This window comes from Salvelinus namaycush, chromosome 5 (genome assembly GCF_016432855.1).
Source record: "Salvelinus namaycush isolate Seneca chromosome 5, SaNama_1.0, whole genome shotgun sequence".
Lineage (NCBI taxonomy): Eukaryota > Metazoa > Chordata > Actinopteri > Salmoniformes > Salmonidae > Salvelinus > Salvelinus namaycush.
In genome coordinates this window covers 49,284,942-49,304,847 of record NC_052311.1, presented here as the reverse complement: position 1 = coordinate 49,304,847, position 19,906 = coordinate 49,284,942, and the positions used below count along the sequence as shown (strand labels likewise).

General features: G+C 44.7%; 1 protein-coding gene across 1 annotated transcript in view; it reads right to left on the bottom strand.

The window, feature by feature from the left end:
- Nucleotides 1-3,798: 3,798 nt before the first annotated feature.
- LOC120048392 (myotubularin-related protein 11-like) overlaps nucleotides 3,799-19,906 on the bottom strand; it is a 33,792-nt gene continuing 17,684 nt past the window's right edge. Inside the window, exons 6-17 of the mRNA XM_038994325.1 lie at nucleotides 14,827-14,911; nucleotides 13,374-13,521; nucleotides 13,060-13,147; nucleotides 12,754-12,842; nucleotides 12,241-12,365; nucleotides 10,065-10,143; nucleotides 9,511-9,581; nucleotides 8,277-8,449; nucleotides 7,952-8,122; nucleotides 7,419-7,637; nucleotides 6,541-6,867; nucleotides 3,799-6,204 (exon numbers count right to left, since the gene is read on the bottom strand). Coding sequence (XP_038850253.1) covers nucleotides 5,770-6,204; nucleotides 6,541-6,867; nucleotides 7,419-7,637; nucleotides 7,952-8,122; nucleotides 8,277-8,449; nucleotides 9,511-9,581; nucleotides 10,065-10,143; nucleotides 12,241-12,365; nucleotides 12,754-12,842; nucleotides 13,060-13,147; nucleotides 13,374-13,521; nucleotides 14,827-14,911 — 2,010 coding nt within the window. The 3' untranslated portion in view covers nucleotides 3,799-5,769. The remainder of the gene's footprint in view (nucleotides 6,205-6,540; nucleotides 6,868-7,418; nucleotides 7,638-7,951; nucleotides 8,123-8,276; nucleotides 8,450-9,510; nucleotides 9,582-10,064; nucleotides 10,144-12,240; nucleotides 12,366-12,753; nucleotides 12,843-13,059; nucleotides 13,148-13,373; nucleotides 13,522-14,826; nucleotides 14,912-19,906) is intronic.

Below are 19,906 nucleotides of genomic sequence, written 5' to 3'. Positions count from 1 at the left end.
GATACCTGCGCAAAGGAAGTTATTTAAAGTGCCACTGATGGTGCGCAATCCCCAACAGCACTACTTCACTGTAGGTAGGTGAATTCCAGTGGCAAGGAGGAAACCCCATGATGTCCGGTATCTTCCACAGCTGCAGGAGGCTGCCGGATCCCCAGACTGTCGGTGTCCACCTACCGCTCACCGCCAGCACGCTACTTTTCTCTCAGGGTGTGCTCCCCTAGCATTTGTCGTACCAGACTAACCCACAAGGCAGCAGAGCAGTGGTTGATGGCTGCCAGGACGTGTCCACACAGAGGTGGGCCTGTACAGATGCATCTCTGGGGCCCACTGCTGCTCTGAGATCCCCTGCCGGTTAGCCTGGAGTTTCAAGACAACCATCTAACTGGGAGGAGGTCAGAGACTTGGCAGTGTGGTGCCACGACAACAACCTCGCCCTCAATGTCAACAAGACAAAGGAGCTGATCATAGACTACAGGAAAAGAAGGGTAGAGCACGCCCCCATTCACATCGACTGGGCTGTAGTGGAGCGGGTTGATGGCTTCACGTTCCTTGGTGTCTACATCACTAAGAACCTATCATGGTCCAAACACACCAACACATATTCCCCCGCAGGAGACTGAAAAGATTTGGCATGGGACCTCAGATCCTCAAAATGTTCTACAGCTGTACCATCAAGAGCATCCTGACTGGTTGCATCACTGCTTGGCATCCGACCGCAAGGCGCTACAGAGGGTAGTGCGTATGGCCCAGTACATCACTGGGGCCGAGCTTCCAGCCATCCAGAACCTCTATACCAGGCGGTGTCAGACGAAGGCCCTAAAAATGTTTAAAGACTCCAACCACCCAAGTCATAGACTGTTCTCTGTGCTACCGCACGGCTTCCGGTACCGGAGCGCCAAGTCTTGGACCAAAAAGCTTGTTATCAGCTTCTATCCCCAAGCCATATGGCTGCTGAACAGTTAATCAAAAGGCTACGCAGATTATTTGCGTTGAACCCCTTGTTTTATTATTTATTATAATTATTTTGCACTCACTCTTGCACAGGCTCATTGTACACTCACTGGACTGTAACTACACATGCATATTGACACCACACACACACATACATTCACACTCATCACATATGCTGCTGTTACTCTGTTTATTATTCTACCTGCATGTACATATTACCTCAATTACCTTGACTAACCCATACCCTTGCACATTGACTTGGTACTGGTACATCTTGTATATATCCTAGTTATTGTTATTTTGTGTTACTATTTTTCCTTTAGTTTATTTAGCTCAAATCTGCATCGTTGGTTAAGGGTTCGTAAGTAATCATTTCACGGTACTGTCTACACCTGTAGTATTCGGCGCATGTGACAAATATTAGATTTTATGATTTGGTTGCCAGAGGATCAGTTCACTAGCAGGGGCGTCCTTCTGCCTGTAGACATGGCCGACACAAACACAAACACACACAGACACAGCAAAAGCAAGGCTGCTTCCCCAATCAAAAGCCCTGGATTAACACAGAGGTATGCGCTAAATTAAAGGACAGAGTTACCGCACACAGGGCTATCGCAGCCAACCCAGAGGCTACGACTAAGGACACAAATGTGTACATGAAGTCCCACTACGACCTCTGCAGAGTCATCAAACAGGCAAAAGGAAAATATAGGAACAAGGTGGAATCCTATAACACCGGCTCTGACGCATGTGGCAGGGGCTACAGTCCATTACAGACTACAAAGGTAGACCTAGCCGTGATCTATCCAATGGTGCCTCTCTACCAGATGAACTCAATGCATTTTATACACCCTTCGACAAAACGAACACAGGGCCCAGAGGATTGGGATGGCGGGGTCTCATGCTCTCCGGGGCTGATGTAAGGTTTTTAATCTGGTCAACACTCGCAAGGCCACAGGGCCAGACGGTATTCCAGGGCGCGTTCTCAGAGCATGCGCAGACCAGCTGGCAGGCATCTTCATGGTCATGTTCAACCTCTCCAGTCTGTAATCCCTACATGTCTCAAGGTGAACAACATCATTCCTGTTCCCAAGAACTCTGAGGTTAACTTCCACAATGACTACTGCCCTGTAGCACTAACATCTGTAATCATGCAGTGTTTTGAAAGGCTGGTCATGGCACATCTCACCTCCATCATCCCAGAAACCCTAGACGCGCTCCAATTTGCATACCGCCCAAACAGATCTACAGACAAGGGCAATCTCAATTGCACTCCACACAGCCCTCCCACCTGGACTAGAGGAATACTTGTGAGAATGCTGTTCATCGACTACAGCTCAGCGTTCACACCATAGTGCCCTCCAAGCTCGTTATCAAGCTCGGGACCCTGGGAATGAACACCTCCCTCTTCAACTGGATCCTGGACTTCCTGACGGGCTGACCCCAGGTGGTGAGAGTAGGCAAAAATACCTCTGCCACGCTGACCCTCAACATGTGGGACCCCACGTGTGTGCTTAGCCCCCTTCCTGTACTGCCTGTTTACCCACGACTGTGTGGCCACAAACAACCAACTCTATCATCAACTTTGCTGACGACATGAAGATGGTAGGCCTGATCATCAACAGCAATGAGACAGCCTACAGGGAGATCGTCAGAGAACTGGCAGGGTGGTGCCAGGACAACAACCTCTCCCTCAACAAGACCAAGGAGCTGATCGTGCACACCCCCATCCACATCGACGTGGCCGCAGTGAAGAGGGTCAAGAGCTTCAATTTCCTCTGTGTCCACATCACTAAGGACATAACATGGTCAGCAACACCTCTTCTCCCTCAGAAGGCTTAAACGATTTGACATGGCCCCTCAAACTTTTACAGCTGCACCATTGAGAGCATCCTGACTGTATCTCTGCCTGCAACTGGAAGGCCCTACAGAGAGTGGTGCGGCCAGCTCAGCGCATCACTGGCGGCGAGCTCCCATCCATCCAAGACGCACATGCCAGGCGGTAGCTGAGAACGGCCTGAATAATTGCCAAAGACTACAGCCACCTGAGACATGGACTGTTTTCCATGCTCCGTCTGGCAGGCGGTACAGGTGCTTCATGGCTCAGACTAACAGACTCCTAAACAGCTTCTATCCCCTGGCCATAAGGCTTAATGGCTAACTGGTCATCCCCCAAAGCCAACACCTACTTTGGCTGCCTTTCCTTCCAGTTCTCAAATGACTGATGACTGAAACGAATTGCAAAAATCACTGAAGTTGGAGACCTATATCTCCCTCACTAACTTTAAGCGTCAGCTGTCAGAGCAGCTTACCGATCGCTGCAGCTGTACACAGCCCATCTGTAAATAGCCCATCCAACCAACTACCTAACTCATCCCCATATTTGTTTTTGTTTTTCTGCTCTTTTGCACACCAGAATTTCTACTTGCACATCCTAATCTGCACATATATCACTCTAGTGTAAATTGCTAAATTGTAATTACTTCGCCACTCTTGGCCTATTTATTGCCTTACCTCCTTACTGGTCTACTACTGGTCACTATTACTCCTGTTTACATGTCTATCCTACCAGTCACTTTTCATGTAAACACACCTCAACCACTCCAGTTCCCCTGCACATTGAATAAGGTAAATACTGTAAATACTAGCATTCTCGTGTTCTTTAGCTCTCGTCATAGTTCTTGAGGTTTTTATTCTTATTTGTATTTTTTTATTCCATGATCTACTGTATAGTACTTTCATTGCATTGTTGGAAAGAGCTCTCAAGGTAAGAATTTAACTGTACTGTTTTACACCTGTTGTATCATGTGCACGTGGCGTATAAACTTTGAAACTTGAAAGCAAAGATTTTATGAACTTATAATAGTTTATTAATCAGGATCCTAACATGCTGATACAAAAAATATGTACATCTGGCAAATCATTGTGTCATTCGTACCAAAACATTTAAATATATAATAGTGTATGGAAGTAGGTTTGCATGCAGAAAAGGACTTTCATTTTCTCTTTGTATAGCCAATACCATTAGGGAATGTGATGACCGTGTGTTTTTTCCATGGAAGACAAGCGCAAAAGTACTGGCATCAAATCCAAAAACTCAAACAACCTGATATTCAGTAACTGATATCAAACAGTGTGCTGTGATATTCAAAAATGAATATTTACAGCCATTGAATAATTCAAAATGCTCTCATACTGAGGCATAGGAATGACTGTAGGCAATACAAGAGTGATGTACACCAATGTAAGTCATATACATTACCACCTTCAGCCTTTATATTTCATAATAAACATAACGAGACATTTCAGTGAGAAATACATTGTATGCCAGCCAGAAACCCTTTCATCCGATGTCACACAATACAAGTACTTCTCTGTATGGAAATGCTAGTTTTGTATAAACATACAGTACATCCCTGTAGTCTGAAGAGTGTTACAGTATATGGAAATCATGCCAGTGTATTTGCTGCTTAATATCCACATCATACAAACAACAATCTGTCTGGACTGAGTAGCCCAGTCCCAATAGCTCACTGGGCTTTGAATGAAAGGACGCATTTAGAAGTCCTTGACCTGAATGCTAGCTGCATACAAAACTAGCAGTCAGGACAAGTAATGAAAAAATACACTATTGGGGAAAAAAAGTAGCTTACCTTAAAAAAGCTACATCTAGAAGAACCAAATAAAAGTGAATTATAAATATGAACCATCAGAACTTATGGTTTGCACAATGACGCCATAAGGGGGAAAAAAAGAGTAATACTCATCTTGGTCACGACCACTTAAAAATGTAGCGTTAAATATTCTGAAATTCATACGCAACCAAAGTTGGTCAATAATACTTAGAACTCTCAATAGAGATGCACAGACCATAAGAATAATAGCACTTTTACCTCAAACATGCACACTTACAGCAATATTAACTGACCATGGCCATATTCTGAACAACAGGGTTATGATACAGAGTCATACAACTCAGCTTATGCCTCTCATTGTTCACTACTAGCATGCATGCAAGTATAAAGATATGGGAACAGTATCAAAATAGCTCCAGTGGCCTAAATTCCAGATCAAATTTACTGGACAAAATGCCTGGAGTTAAAACTGCATGTTTTTTTGTGACGCCAATGTCTGTCCCTAGTGTTTACTTGGTGAACAGCTCTCTGTATTTTTCCTCTCAAGGCTGAGTTGGTTTTGGAATTGGGGGTCATTGTCACTCAAAAGGAGCGAAGAGTCAGGACAACAGTCCTATTATAGCTGTCTGGTCAAGAATGAAGGTTGTCACTCAGTTGAAATCATGATTCTAAAAACAGCTGAAGTCTGATCAATAGAAGTATTTGATTCCATATTTCAGCCAACGGCTCATTATTTGTGCTCTCATGTCATTAGCTCATCAATCATCATCAGCCCTTATTCATTTTGGGTATTAGCTTGCTGCTTTTAGAAACACCAATACGTTCTTAGGGAATGCTGACCAGACCATCAGTTTGGGTGTCATATTCAGTAAAACAGACAATTTGTTACAAGTAAAACAATCTTTCAGAAACATTTCAAATACTATTTGTGCTTTGCACTGCTCAATGCATTATTACTGCAGTTTAGTCTCTCCTCCCTGCTCAGTACATGACTCTCCTCGTCTTGTTATGGCCTCAAAGCCCCTCAAACTGGCCTTGACAGGAAAATCACATCAGGTTCCACCCAGAGATCATGTGTCGGGGAAGGAAATCGAGTCTTGGAGGGTGTGTATAGGTTCTAGAGTTCTGAGCCAGGGGGAACAGTTTGTACCATTTGTGCTAACTTACAGCGGACACCCAGAGCTCAGGAACCCAGTGAAGGACCGTTGCTCTTGGGCAGCTTGGCATTATTATTGGGCGTGGGGAAGTAACGCTGGTCTGGACGGGCCTCTGAAGAGGATGGGTGGCCAAATAGGAATGTGTGCTTGCTGCTGTCTCTGGGGCCAGGTCTAGATAGAGGGGCAGGGGAAGCTGGAGGAACCCTGGGTTGGAGGTTCAAGATAGGGGGCGTGGTTCTGGAGACAACCGGCCCAGGCGGTCTGCAGGCTGGGAAGAGGAAGGTGCTGTTGTTGGTGTTCTGGTTGAGGTTGGAGTCTGTCCGACGGGGCTCCTGTGTCTTGGCTGGGACTGTGTTAGTGGGGCTGGAGGCCAAAGCCAGCTTTTCTCTAAGCTGCTGGACCTCCCAGGCTAGCTGTTCCACTGGGTGCTGGGTGGATGAGGAGATGGGGTGGGAGAAAGCCTGAGGGCACAACATGGCCAGGTTTTCTGTTAGTTTATAACACCATCATGACTACAGCCATCCATGAGGAACTAATTGTAGTTTCTGATGTGAACAGCAAAAATTAGAAGCTTGTCCAGTACAACGTTGCATCAAATATTCAGTTGAATAAAAATATTAATTTCAATTTCTTACTACATTTTTTATGCAATACCTCTAGTTGAAATCCTTTTTCAGATACAGAGTTCAAAGTTCATTTTGATCTCCCACCCACATACCAGTAGAGTAGGCTATTATAAACATCCCCATGGCAACAGTGTTTTAGGCTCTGTATAATGATCCTCCTTCCCTATGTACCTGAGCATGAAGAGCCCCACGGAGGTAGCAGTCTCTCCACACACCTAAGCAGGGCCCCAGGAGCAAGGGCAGCAGAGGCTCATAGGGGTCCAGGGGCACCTGGAGACCGGCTATGGTGGTGGTGTGGCCCTGGGGGAGCTCTGTGAGGGCCCAGGCCTTCAGAAGCCTCTCCAGGCCCGGCAGGTTCTCTGAGGAGGACCCCCCTCTCCGGTGGCTCTTCCGGTAGACGCCTGAGCCCCCTCCGCTGCGCCAGGGCAGGAGGTTAGCAGAGCAGGAGAAGGAGCCCCTGGAGAGCAGGAACACAGAGCCTGGTGCGCTGTCACTCAGCTGAGAGAGGGAGGGGAGAGAAGAGAGAAATAGGGAGGAAGAGATAGATGGAAATGAATACGTTTAAATATCCCTTATGTACCTTAAGGGCGGCAGGTAGCTGAATGGTTAGAGCGTTGGGCCAGTAACCGAAAGCTGGCTGGATCAAACCCCCGAGCTGACAAGGTAAAAATCTGTCGTACTGCCCCTGAACAAGGCAGTTAACCCACTGTTCTTAGGCCGTCACTGTAAATAAGAATTTGTTCTTAACTGACTTGCCTAGTTAAATAAAGGTTCAATTAAAAGAAAATATATAATTAAGCATGTTGCAATACTGAGACCTACCACACGGAGGTGCAGTGGGCTTGTGCTCTTCCCTCATCATGGCCATTAATATTTGTGTGTGTGTGTGAGCGGGGTGGCTTTTGTAAGACAAGAGCTCATTAAAATAGCAAGTGAGTTACTAAGCACTCAAACATGAATGATCAAATGCATGATTTGCATTTATATTGTGCTTTTCACACTCCTAGCGCCTGGCTGTATACCCCATAACAACATCCTCTCTCTCCTACCCTGTGTGCCTCAGGGTTGGTGTTGAGGTTGCCGTTGAATAGGGGCTGTGGCAGGGCGGGCATAGACACTGGCTGGGTGAAACGTTCCCGTCTCTGGCTGCTGTACTGCAGAGCCCAGTCCCACACAGGGGGCAGAGGGGGGTCTGAGGGGTCCGGGAAGGAGCCCCTGGGTACCACGTCTCTCCAGCCGTTCACTGGAGTGTAACTCTGGGATAGGTTCTGGGAGAGACAGGAAGGGATGGAGGAAGAAGAGGTGAGAGAACAGTGATTCGTCTGATTCAATCTGAGCTCATTCAAGAGTTATTGTTGAAGACAATCTGAGCTGATGCATGTGTGGGATTGAAAATGATGTGGACTCGCCTCGCAAATCAACCGCTTTAATCTAAGATGGTTTACAGAATTTACGACTTTCAAACTTTGATACAGGTATTTCCAACTTTTTCCATGTTAGCCTAGGGTAGCATACCTACAGTGTATCTTGTCTAGTACTACAGCTTCAGCATTAGCGGTGGTGTTGCTGAACAGTGGCCTACCTGTGAGCGTTTGCACCTCTCCCTGTGGCAGTTGGCCAGAAAACTGCTGAAGAGGGGCAGGTGGAAGCTGTCATGGAGGGCCAGCAGGAAGTCCCCTGTCAGCTGGAAGCGGGACGGATACTGGACCCATAGCTGCCACACACAGTCCAGGAAGAGCAGGAACACTGGTGCCTAGTGGGGACAAAACACAGGGTTAAGAAAGATGGGAGAAAGATCACCACAGACAAATGACTGGCATTAAACACTGTGTCCTAATGCAAATAGTTTTTTCCTCCATGACCACTGACAGGTGAGTTGACTGATAGGTGACAGCTTATCCTCTCACCTCTTCCTTGTCGCTGTCCCTGTGGTAGTTGATGCGGCTGAGGAAGCGGTGTCCGGCCATCACCCACTCCTTCTGCACCAGACCCTGGAAGCCCACCCTGGTCCTGCAGTGGGGGTCACACATCACCTGGACCAGACTGGACACCACACAGGTCATGTCCCGGTCTTCCGCCTCTGCACACAACAGGAGGAAATAGACCATCAGTAATCATTTGTAACTGAAAATAGTAACAGAACACATATTCAGGGCTCAGATAAAGGATAAGATAAGTGTATAAAAAAACAACACAACATGACAATCCAAATGCCACAGTCTCACATCAGCCCTTTCATTCTCACAAAACGTGCCCCCCTATGGACAAGAATAGAACTTCTCCCAAATACCCACATCTGGTTGGCAGGTTTTTTCTAACCACAGGCAGGAGGGAGTGTTGGCTGGGCCTGTCTGAAAATACCATTGGATCATTTCTCCAGTCATTTACTTGTGTTCAGGACACTGTCAGCTCTGTGGTTTTAGGGGGGTGATATGCAACCCTCTTCTCCAAAAAGCCCACTTGAGGCTGGCCAGGCAACACAACTCATATGGGGGAAGGGAAAATCACAGAGCAGTAGCAGCCATTATTCATGTGACACAGAGTTCTGTTGACTTTTCAGTCTGTGGTAGCTACCTTAGGTATCAACAGACTAGGACTGACTCTCACAGACCAATTATATGTGTCAGTACATGGAGTCATGTAATAATAATGTATGAACATAGTTGTACTTAGTCAAGAACGTCTGCAGCTTTGCCATAATACTGTTCTCTCTCATTATAGACTGTTGTATTACACTCACTTATCTCTCCAAGGCTGTGGGCTCCAGCCTGGGTGCCAGACTATTTATGTTCAACATCGCTAGTTTGTTACGTCCTTGCCTTGTGTGGCAAGACAATCACAAGCTGGCTAAAACAGAAACAGACAGACTGGCACCCACCTTGAACTTCCAACACACTACAGTAAACTTCCACAACTAAGTGAGCCAGTCAGCATGACAATATGGCACACAATCATAACACAATCTCACCAGGCACAATAGACTTACCACCTGCTGTATTAGTGTCCTGGTAGAGTAGTGCTTCTAAAGTACGAGTCTCCTTCAGGGTAAGCCCTAATGCCGCTTTAATGAGGGACGCAGCGTGAATAATAAATGAACGGATTGAATATTCGGTACTGCTTAGCCCTCATCACGGGACTCACCTTGAAGCACCACGGTCAGGTGACCTCCGCGGAGCAGGCAGGCCACCTCAGCAGCTTTCCTCAGACAACACCTGGGGTGGGAGCAGAGCAGCATGCGAATCAGGCTAACGCTATGCTACTATCAGTTCTAGCTAGTTTCAGCACATAGACGCTTCAACATCCACGTGTGTAAGCCTGTAAAAAAGCTATGCACTAGGTCTTGGTCTACTGTGTAGATATAACAAGCTCCCACACTTATTGAATATATGAGAGCTACATTCAACATCCATGTGTGTGGGACTATTATAGCCTCATGCTAAAGGTATGTTCTGTAACAGTATGTTGGAGCATTCCAAATCTGCTTACATCTAATGTAACACAGTAAAGCCACATATTCAACCAGGGCTAGGCTAATGTGCTATAATGGTACATTCATACTACATCAACATTGAACTACAGGCTATTCACTAGCATTACTAGGTAGACATAAACAAATCGACCAAATCAATGTAGGCCCAGCACATTTATTACATATGATTTATTGCTTTGATGAGAAGCCAATCAGGACCTCTCACCTGGTGTAGTCCAGCCAATGAGTGCTCTCCAGCGTAGACAGCCATTTGTCATCTGGCACAGACACAGATGTGGAGATGTCTGTGGACCAACACAGAAGACAAAGCAACCTTGTTCGTGTTTTTGTCGAAGGAGCCTTATTGTACATAAATTACAGTGGGGATTTGACAAGTTTTAGGATATACTATTGCACCTGAAATCTTGAAATAAGATCCATAGCTCTACATATCAAATGAGTTTGGTTGTAAATAAATATCTTCTGAAAACATATTGTTTAAGTCTTAAAGGTTAACGTAGTTCAAACATGACGAGTGAGGCCCATAGATTTGTGTGGTTGTTGTCGATCCAAATCCCTCAGCCTTGTGTAGAGGTATCACACAATAAACCAAACAATGTGAGCATTGTGTTGGCAATGTGTGAGCCATGGGAGTCAGTGACCTGTGGTGTGCCCTGCCTTGACAATGTGAACTCCACATCAGCACAACATAGAGGGTGTTGTCTAGGAAACTAGTTGTCTCCTAGTCTACATAAACAGTCTCTCATAGCTTTTTTGACTTCTCACAGCATTACAGGAAGAAGCGTCAGGAAAAACACGCCACCATCACATGGTGCTCACATATCGTAACATTCGCATAGCGCTACATATTCGTCGCCAAACCCACTGGATACAGTTAATCTATAAGTCCTTGCTAGGTAAAGCCCCGCCTTATCTCAGCTCACTGGTCACCATAGCAACACCCACCCGTAGCACACGCTCCAGCAGGTATATTTCACTGGTCATCCCCAAAGCAAACACCTCATTTGGTCACCTTTCCTTCCAGTTCTCTGCTGCCAATGACAGGAACAAATTGCAAAAAGCACTGAAGCTGGAGACTCTCTAACTTTAAGCATCAGCTGTCAGAGCAGCTTACCGATCACTGTACCTGTACACAGCCAATCTGTAAATATCACACCCAACTACCTCATCCCCATATTGTTATCTTTTTGCTCTTTTGCACCCCAGTATCTCTACTTGCACATCATCATCTATCACTCCAGTGTTAATGCTAAATTGTAATTATTTCACCTCTGTGGCCTATTTATTGCCTTACCTCCCTAATATTCTACATTTGCAATCACTGTACATAGATTTTTCTATTGTGTTATTGACTGTACGTTTGTTTATGTGTAACTCTGTTGTTTTTGTCGCACTGCTTTGCTTTATCTTGGCCAGGTCGCAGTTGTAAATGAGAACTTGTTCTCAACTGGCCTTCCTGGTTAAATAAAGGTGAAATAAAAATACATTTTTTTTTTTTTTTTTTAAATGAGTAGTGTATGCCAGTGGTGGGAAAAGTACCCAATTTTCATACTTGCGTAAAAGCAAAGATACCTTGAAAGAAAATGACTCAAGTAAAAGTGAAAATCCCCCAGTAAAATACTACTTGAGTAAAAGTCTAAAAGTATTTGGTTTGAAATGTACTTAAGTATCAAAAGTAAAAGTATAAATCATTAAACATTTCTTATATTAAGCAAACCAGACAACACGATTTTCTTGTTTTTTTATTTATGGATAGCCAGGGGCACAGTTCAACACTCAAACATAATTTACAAATTAAGCATTTGTGTTTAGTGAGACTGCCAGATAGAGTAGTACTTTAAAGTATTTTTACACCACTGGTGTACGCTTATATGAGGGGGTATACATTGATTTATTGAGGATCCAATTGAATCTAAATCCGTAATTTCAGGAGGTAAATTGGTGTCTGGGGTCTTGTCATCTGGATGTGATCTCTACTAACCTACCATCTCTGTCTCAGTAGCATTGTAATGGGAAGCACATGGAAATAGATTAACACCACTTTATGTCCTCTATAAAATCTGCATGCCCACTGTCCCTCAGGGCTAGAGTGCCCCTCCATAGATGCGGTGTAAAACCTGTACTAAAGCGAATGAATTTGTCAACAAATAAAAAAGACGGCACGGGAGAGGCAAGGGGAGGGCTTGTCAATGAAACTGGCAACCCCAATCAAATGTCTATCAGGCTATCATGTGAAACGGAAACAGAATATACTCCTATGTTTAAATGCACTGTAGCAACATTTTGACCAACATTTTATCCAGTGTGGGTCTTTGTCAGGTACATTAAAACACAGACTAATACACTTGTCCTTCCAAAAGGTGCAGATGGTTTGTACTGACCTCCCAGACACAGAGCCCGTAGGCGGGTGTGTGCCAGCTGTATATCTGTGGGTGAAGGCATCTCTTCTCCCAGCTCCACCACCACACATAGAGACTGGCCCCCAAACAGGATCAACTCCAGGTTCCTACAGTAACACCCCATAGGACAGACAGACAGGGACCCCTTAGCATTATTCTCTGTGATTAGACATGTCACATTCCATTACTTTGTAACCATAGCCCAGGGCTAGTAAACTGTCTTTGCCCCCAGTCTAAGCACCGTCTCAGACATGCACAAGGAATAGCATTCAACGATAGCCTGCTAACCTGTCTCATCTCAGGAATGGCCGGGTAACATGTACATGATTACAGGTTAGTTTTGACGTAGAAATTCCGCTGTGAAGCAATTGCCTTTGGCATAAAAAATAACAACAACAGTATTACTATGTTTATCTCTCTCTATCTTCCTATGTCTCTCTCTCTCTCTCTCACACACACACACACACACACACACACACAAACATGCACACACACCTGATGTCATCCTTCTCATGGTAGATGTTGTTCTGGAAGCTGGCCATCCGTAGCAGGTCACTGCCCCGAGGATGTCGCCAACACCAGCGCTGGACGACAACAGTCACACAGATTTAGACACAACGTGGTCACAATAGTAATGGTTTTTGGATATGTTCTGAAATCCCTGTATGAGTTCTTAGTGACCAGGGCATGAGATTTTAACTGAGTTTTCTGACATGACTGATATTGTGGGGTCATATGATGAGTGGTGGAGTTCTACTTTCAGGAATGACTGATATTGATGAGTGGTAGAGTTCTACTTACAGGAATGCGTCCCTCGTTGAAGTGGGCAAAGGTCTTCTTCAGCTCAGTGTCTAGAACTTTCTGAGGGACCACGTTGAACTTGGGCAGACTGACATGAAATAGGAAAAAATGACATTAACCATTGCAAGTTTAATGGACATTTGGGCTAGGACACTGACTATACACCAGGTGCACAGTGTGCGCAGGCTTCTGTTCCAGCCCAACACTAACAGGACCAGAGTGGGCAACTATATAATGTATTTGATATTTTCCACTAATAAAGTTCCAAACAGGTTAACCACCAGGAAGCGTCAGATGGTGGGTGTATAGGCTACCTGGTGGACATCTCAAAGCGGTCATTGACAGAGCTGACCCTCCAGCTGCAAGCCCCGGTCCTCTCTAGCTCCTGCTCCCAGTCCGACAAACTATCAAACCAGTTCATCTGGGCGTCACGCCTACGGTTGCTTAGAAGCTGCTTCATCTCTGGGGGGGAAGAGAGAGGGGGTGGTGGAGAAATGTAGCTTTCCATGAGAGAAGCTTTCCTTGACACACTGAAACATTGGTTATGCTGATTTGATGTGTATCACTATTAATACAATTTAATATCCCGTTTAAAGCTGCATTATGTAACTTTTTGGGCAACCGATGAAATTCACATAGAAATGTGTGTTATAGATCTGTCATTCTCATTAAAAGCAAGTGTAAGAAACGGTAGATCTGTTCTATGTGTGCTATTTCTATGGTTCCCGTTCTTAAGTTTAGTTTTTGCGTCTTTTACTTTCGGTTTTGTACACCAGCTTCAAACAGCTGAAATAACTATATTTTTGGTCATGGAAAATATATTTCACAGCGGTTTACATGGTACATTATTCTCGCCCCGATACTTGCTTGTTTTGTCACATTAATTGAAATTAGGGGAACTATTAGAATTTTAGCAACCAGGAAAGGGCTGAGCGATTTCTGTATAGTGTATCTTTAATGCTATTCTATTCAGCTAGAATAGAATGGTTGTAGGTCAGGAGTTTGCAGTTGTTTGGTGTATAGACCTGAACTGAACACATCCTGACCACACTTGAACCTTTGGCAGGGTGATGTTTCAGATAGCTTAACATTAGAGCTGCCTGAGAGCTAGCTGGATGTATCCTGGCCAGTGTAGCGTACCGTAGCATTGAATAGCATTACATATTAGCATGGTGTATAGTAGTGGTTCATGTTCTGTCCAGTCAAATATTCACTGTAATGGTGAAAACCAAGTGACTTCTTAGTTGACAGCTACATGTTTTATATTTTGTGTCTGCACCTGTAACTTTCAGTTGAGATATATATATATATCATATCTTTTTTTTAAATGTTTGATGACATAAAAGGTCCAACCTTTTTACCATGTAATACAAAAGAAATACAGTAATACAGTTTCTAACTTGTATGTCTAACAAACCCCTCTAATGCTTTCAATATGTGAAGAGCTTCAGTGCACTGTATAAAAAACTGTATGTTCTTTATTTTGGGGGGGGATCTTTGAGAGCCAGAGAGCATACCTGTAAGCTTGAGATCTTAACAAGGGCCTGCCTGCAATAGCAATTATTTTCAGCCCCATAACCCTTCGGACAAAAATAGATGTGTGTGTGTGTGTGTGTATTTGTTTGTGTGCGGGTGTATGAATGACTCATGAAGAAATTATTCCAAGTATCTGTATGACCTTTAAAATACTTTAGTTATTTGTACTCAGAATGTACTCTCTTCAATGTGACTTTTTTAATAAAGTATTCGAGCGTGTATGTGACTCACCAACACTCCCCAGGGCTGCGTTCTGGAAGGAGAGGACAGTCCCTGGCTTCAGAGGCTGGTAGGTCTTGGCAATGGTGTACGTTATCTGAGGAGGAACAACAAGACTCTGCTGATCAGCATGACAAAGTGCATCAGCTTTCAACATAGAGGGAGACCCTGTATGCATGATCACAATGACCTAGCAGACACATCAGTTTCTCTAATAGCCATTTGACTCAAATCACAACCCTCTGAAGTCAACCTTCAAATAAGGAGACGCTGGGCATGCTACATGGTAATTATTATAAATGTGCTTTAAAGGTCATTTTGTATTTAATCACAAGGACTCGTATACTAAAATACACACACACACATGCTGACATAGAGTACAGTGCATTTGGAAAGTATTCAGACCCCTTGACTTTTTACACATTTTGTTACGTTACAGCCTTATTCTAAAATGGATGAAAATGTTTTTCCTCATCAATCTACAGTACACACAGACTACTTCATAATGACAAAGGCAAATTTATATTTAAAAAATGTTTTAAAAACCTTATTTAGACAAGTATTCAGACCCTTTGCTATGAGACTCGAAATTGAGCTCAGGTGCATCCTGTTTCTATTGATCATCCTTGAGATGTTTCTACAACTTGATTGGAGTCCACCTGTGGTAAATTCTATTGATTGGACATGATTTGGAAAGGCACACACCTATCTATATAAGGTCCAACAGTTTACAGTGCATGTCAGAGCAAAAACCAAGCCATGAGGTCGAAGGAATTGTTCGAAGAGCTCTGAGACAGGATTGTGTCGAGGCACAGATCTGGGGAAAAGTAGCAAAACATTTCTGCAGCATTGAAGGTCCCCAAGAACACAGTGGGCTCCATCATTCTTAAATGGAAAAAGTTTGGAAGCACCAAGACTCTTCCTAGAGCTGGCTGCCCAGCCAAACTGAGCAATCGGGGGAGAAGGGCCTTGGTCAGGGAGGTGACCAAGAAGCCGATGGTCACTCTGACAGAGCTCCAGAGTTCCTCTGCGGAGATGGGAGAACCTTCCAGAAGGACAACTATCTCTGCAGCACTCAACCAATCAGGCCTTTATGGTAGAGTGGCCAGACGGAAGCCACTTCTCAGTAAAAAGCACATGACAGCCCCTTGGAGTTGGCCAAAAGTCACCGAAAGGACTCTCAGACCATGAGAATGAAGATTCTCTGTTTTGATTAAACTAACTCTTTGGTCTAAATGCCAAGCGTCACGTCTGGAGGAAACCTGGCACCATCCCTACGGTGAAGCATGGTGGTGGCAGCATCATGCTGTGGAGATGTTTTTCAGCGGCAGGGACTGGGAGACTTGTCAGGATCGAGGGAAAGGTGAACGGAGCAAAGTATAGAGAGATCCTTGATGAAAACCTTCTCCGGAGTAGGGCTGTTACGGTGACCGTATTACTGCCACACCGGCTGTCACGAGTCATGAAGGCAGTCAGTCAAATTCCACGTGACCCTTTAGTCACGGTAAATGGGTTTCTCCAACCTCTGATGCTCCCAAACTTGCTAACTGCCTGCTACTCAGCACTCTATTGTCCCTCTAATCACTCTGACGTCAATGCAAATGTAATCGAAAATATAATCAAACACTTCATGAGAGCCTATGAGCTTATGTTTATGCAATTGAGTGAGAAAACAGGTTGATGACCTCTATTAAAAAGAGGAGGATTCCATCAGCTTTTTATAGGCTAGGCCTACTATATTTATTTCTCAACTTTCCTAATATTAAGCACATTGCTTCTCTTTACAACAGGAGTATAGCCTACCTAACTGGCATGAAAATTAACTACAGAAAAAGCTGCTCCCTTCACTATTTAAGGGCATAGATGACATGTATTTTTTCCCCTGCCACTGTTTCGAGACAGGTGCATGATAATGGTCCATTCTAAATCAAAACAAATTTCCCACATATATGTAAAGACAAGACTAAAATCAAGAATAGTCTGATGGGTGACAATATTAGCCTATCACTTGTGAATTATATATTATCACTTGTGAATGATGCCCAGCTTAAGACAAGAAACAAAGCCTTTTTTTGCAACTTTTTCAAATCATAGTCACACACCTCATGTAGCCTAGCCCATAGGCCTATATGTTTTGATAAGGTTTGTGCCAAATAACTTCTTAAAATTAAGCAGATTAATCCGCTTTACAAGGGGCATAGAGCCTAACTGGCAGGTATAAGCAGTGCGTGAGTTTGAAGTTTGGGGAAGATAATTTTCACCATAAAAATGCACCTTTATAATAAAAGCATTACATACTTATAATGTGAATAAATAGCCTAATAGTTTATCAACATTTTAAGCTAAACGTTCTGATCTGTTGCATCAGCCTCATTGCGTAAAAAAGTATTTTTGATGCTACTGGTTGGATTCATTTGGGATCTATCGCATCCCACAACTGTCCAAGACTATGTTTGGAATATTTATTTCTCGCACAGAAGAAGTCAACTTTGTACTATGGGGGATAGTAGATTGACATAGGCTAGTGCTTTTGCTATTCGTTAGGCCTACTCATCTTGTTGGCTGACAAAATGTAAATGTGGACAGTTCTTCCAATATCTTCAATATGCAACTTGGAATTGGATAAGGACGCCCGCAGTTGCGAACCCGATGTGTCTGTCTTCACTTGTAGCCTGTGAGGAAGACCTGATGTGATGGAGAGCCATGTGAGTGAGAGGTGCTGTTGAGCACGCAGCACTCAGGGAGAAGGGAATTCTAATTGTTATAAACTCAGCAAAAAAAGAAACGTCCTCTCACTGTCAACTGTGTTACTTTTCAGCAAACTTAACGTGTAAATATTGTATGAATATAATAAGATTCAACAACTGAGACATAAACTGAACAAGTTCCACAGACATGTGACTAACATAAATGGAATAAATGTGTCCCTGAACAAAGGGGGGGTCAAAATCAAAAGTAACAGTCAGTATCTGGTGTGGCCACCAGCTGCATTAAGTAATGCAGTGCATCTCCTCCTCATGGACTGCATCAGATTTGCCAGTTCTTGCTGTGAGATGTTACCCCACTCTTCCACCAAGGCACCTGCAAGTTCCCGGACATTTCTGGGGGGAATGGCCCTAGCCCTCATCCTCCGATCCAACAGGTCCCAGACGTGCTCAATGGGATTGAGATCCGGGCTCTTTGCTGGCCATGGTAGAATACTGACATTCCTGTCTTGCAGGAAATCACGCACAGAACGAGCAGTATGGCTGGTGGCATTGTCATGCTGGAGGGTCATGTCAGGATGAGCCTGCAGGAAGGGTACCACATGAGGGAGGAGGATGTCTTCCCTGTAATGCACAGCGTTGAGGTTGCCTGCAATGACAACAAGCTCAGTCCGATGAGGCTGTGACACACCGCCCCAGACCATGAAGGAACCTTCAGCGCCAAATCAATCCCGCTCCAGAGTACAGGCCTCGGTGTAATGCTCATTCCTTCGACGATAAACGCAAATCCGACCATCACCCCTGGTGAGACAAAACCGTGACTCATCAGTGAAAAGCACATTTTGCCAGTCCTGTCTTGTCCAGCAACGGTGGGTTTGTGCCTATAGGCGACGTTGTTGCCGGTGATGTCTGGTGAGGACCTGCCTTACAACAGGCCTACAAGCCCTCAGTCCAGCCTCTCGCAGCCTATTGCGGACAGTCTGAGCACTGATGGAGGGATTGTGTGTTCCTGGTGTAACTCGGGCAGTTGTTGTTGCCATCCTGTACCTGTCCCGCAGGTGTGATGTTCGGATGTACCAATCCTGTGCAGGTGTTGTTACACGTGGTCTGCCACTGCGAGGATGATCAGCTGTCATTCCTGTCTCCCTGTAGCGCTGTCTTACGCGTCTCACAGTACGGAAATTGCAATTTATTGCCCTGGCCACATCTGCAGTCCTCATGCATCCTTGCAGTATGCCTAAGGCATGTTCACGCAGATGAGCAGGGACCCTGGGCATCTTTCTTTCGGTGTTTTTCAGAGTCAGTAGAAAGGCCTTTTTAGTGTCCTAAATTTTCATAACTGTGACCTTAATTGCCTACCGTCTGTAAGCTGTTAGTGTCTTAACGACCGTTCCACAGGTGCATGTTCATTAATTGTTTATGGTTCATTGAACAAATCAAATCAAAGTTTATTTGTCACGTGCTCCGAATACAACCTTATAGTAAAATGCTTACTTACAGGCTCTAACCAATATTGAAATAAAAGCAACATTAAAAACACAGTGAAAAATAGTAGCGAGGCTATATACAGTAGCGAGGCTATAAAAGTTGCGAGGCTACATACAGACACCGGTTAGTCAGGCATGTGAAACAGTGTTTAAACCCTTTACAATGAAGATCTAAGAAGTTATTTGGACTTTTACAAATTATCTTTGAAGGACAGGGTCCTGAAAAAGGGATGTTTATTTTTTTGCTGAGTTTATTTAGCCCAAGCGCACAACGGCCACTAGCTGCAAAAGGCATGGATTTTGTTAGGGGGCATTAAGGCCACACAAAGGGGATGCTGCCGGGAAATTCTAGGCAGTATCAAGTGTTTGTCAAATTGAATGAGAGACTGATGAAGTGTGTACAGCCTGCTCAAAAAACAAAGCAGAGGGGCCTCCCGAATGGTGCAATGGTTTCAAGGCACTGCATCGCAGTGCTAGCTGTGCCACTAGAGATTGAGGGTTTGAGTCCAGGCTCTGTCGCAGCCGGCCGTGACTGGGAGACCCATGGGGCGCCGCACAATTGGCCCAGCGTCGTCCGGGTAAGGGGAGGGTTTGGCCGGCAGGGATGTCCTTGTCCCATCGAACACTAGCAACTCCTGTGGCGGGCCGGGCGCAGTGCACGCTGACACGGTCGCCAGGTGTACGGTGTTTCCTCCGACACATTGGTGCAACTGGCTTCCGGGTTAAGTGGGCATTGTGTCAAGAAGCAGTGTGGCTTGGTTGGGTTGTGTTTCGGAGGACGCACGGCTCTCGACCTTCGCCTCTCCCGAGTCCGTACGGGAGTTGCAGCGATGAGACAAGACTGCAACTACCAATTGGATACCATGAAATTGGGGAGAAAAAGTGGTAATCTTTTTTTTT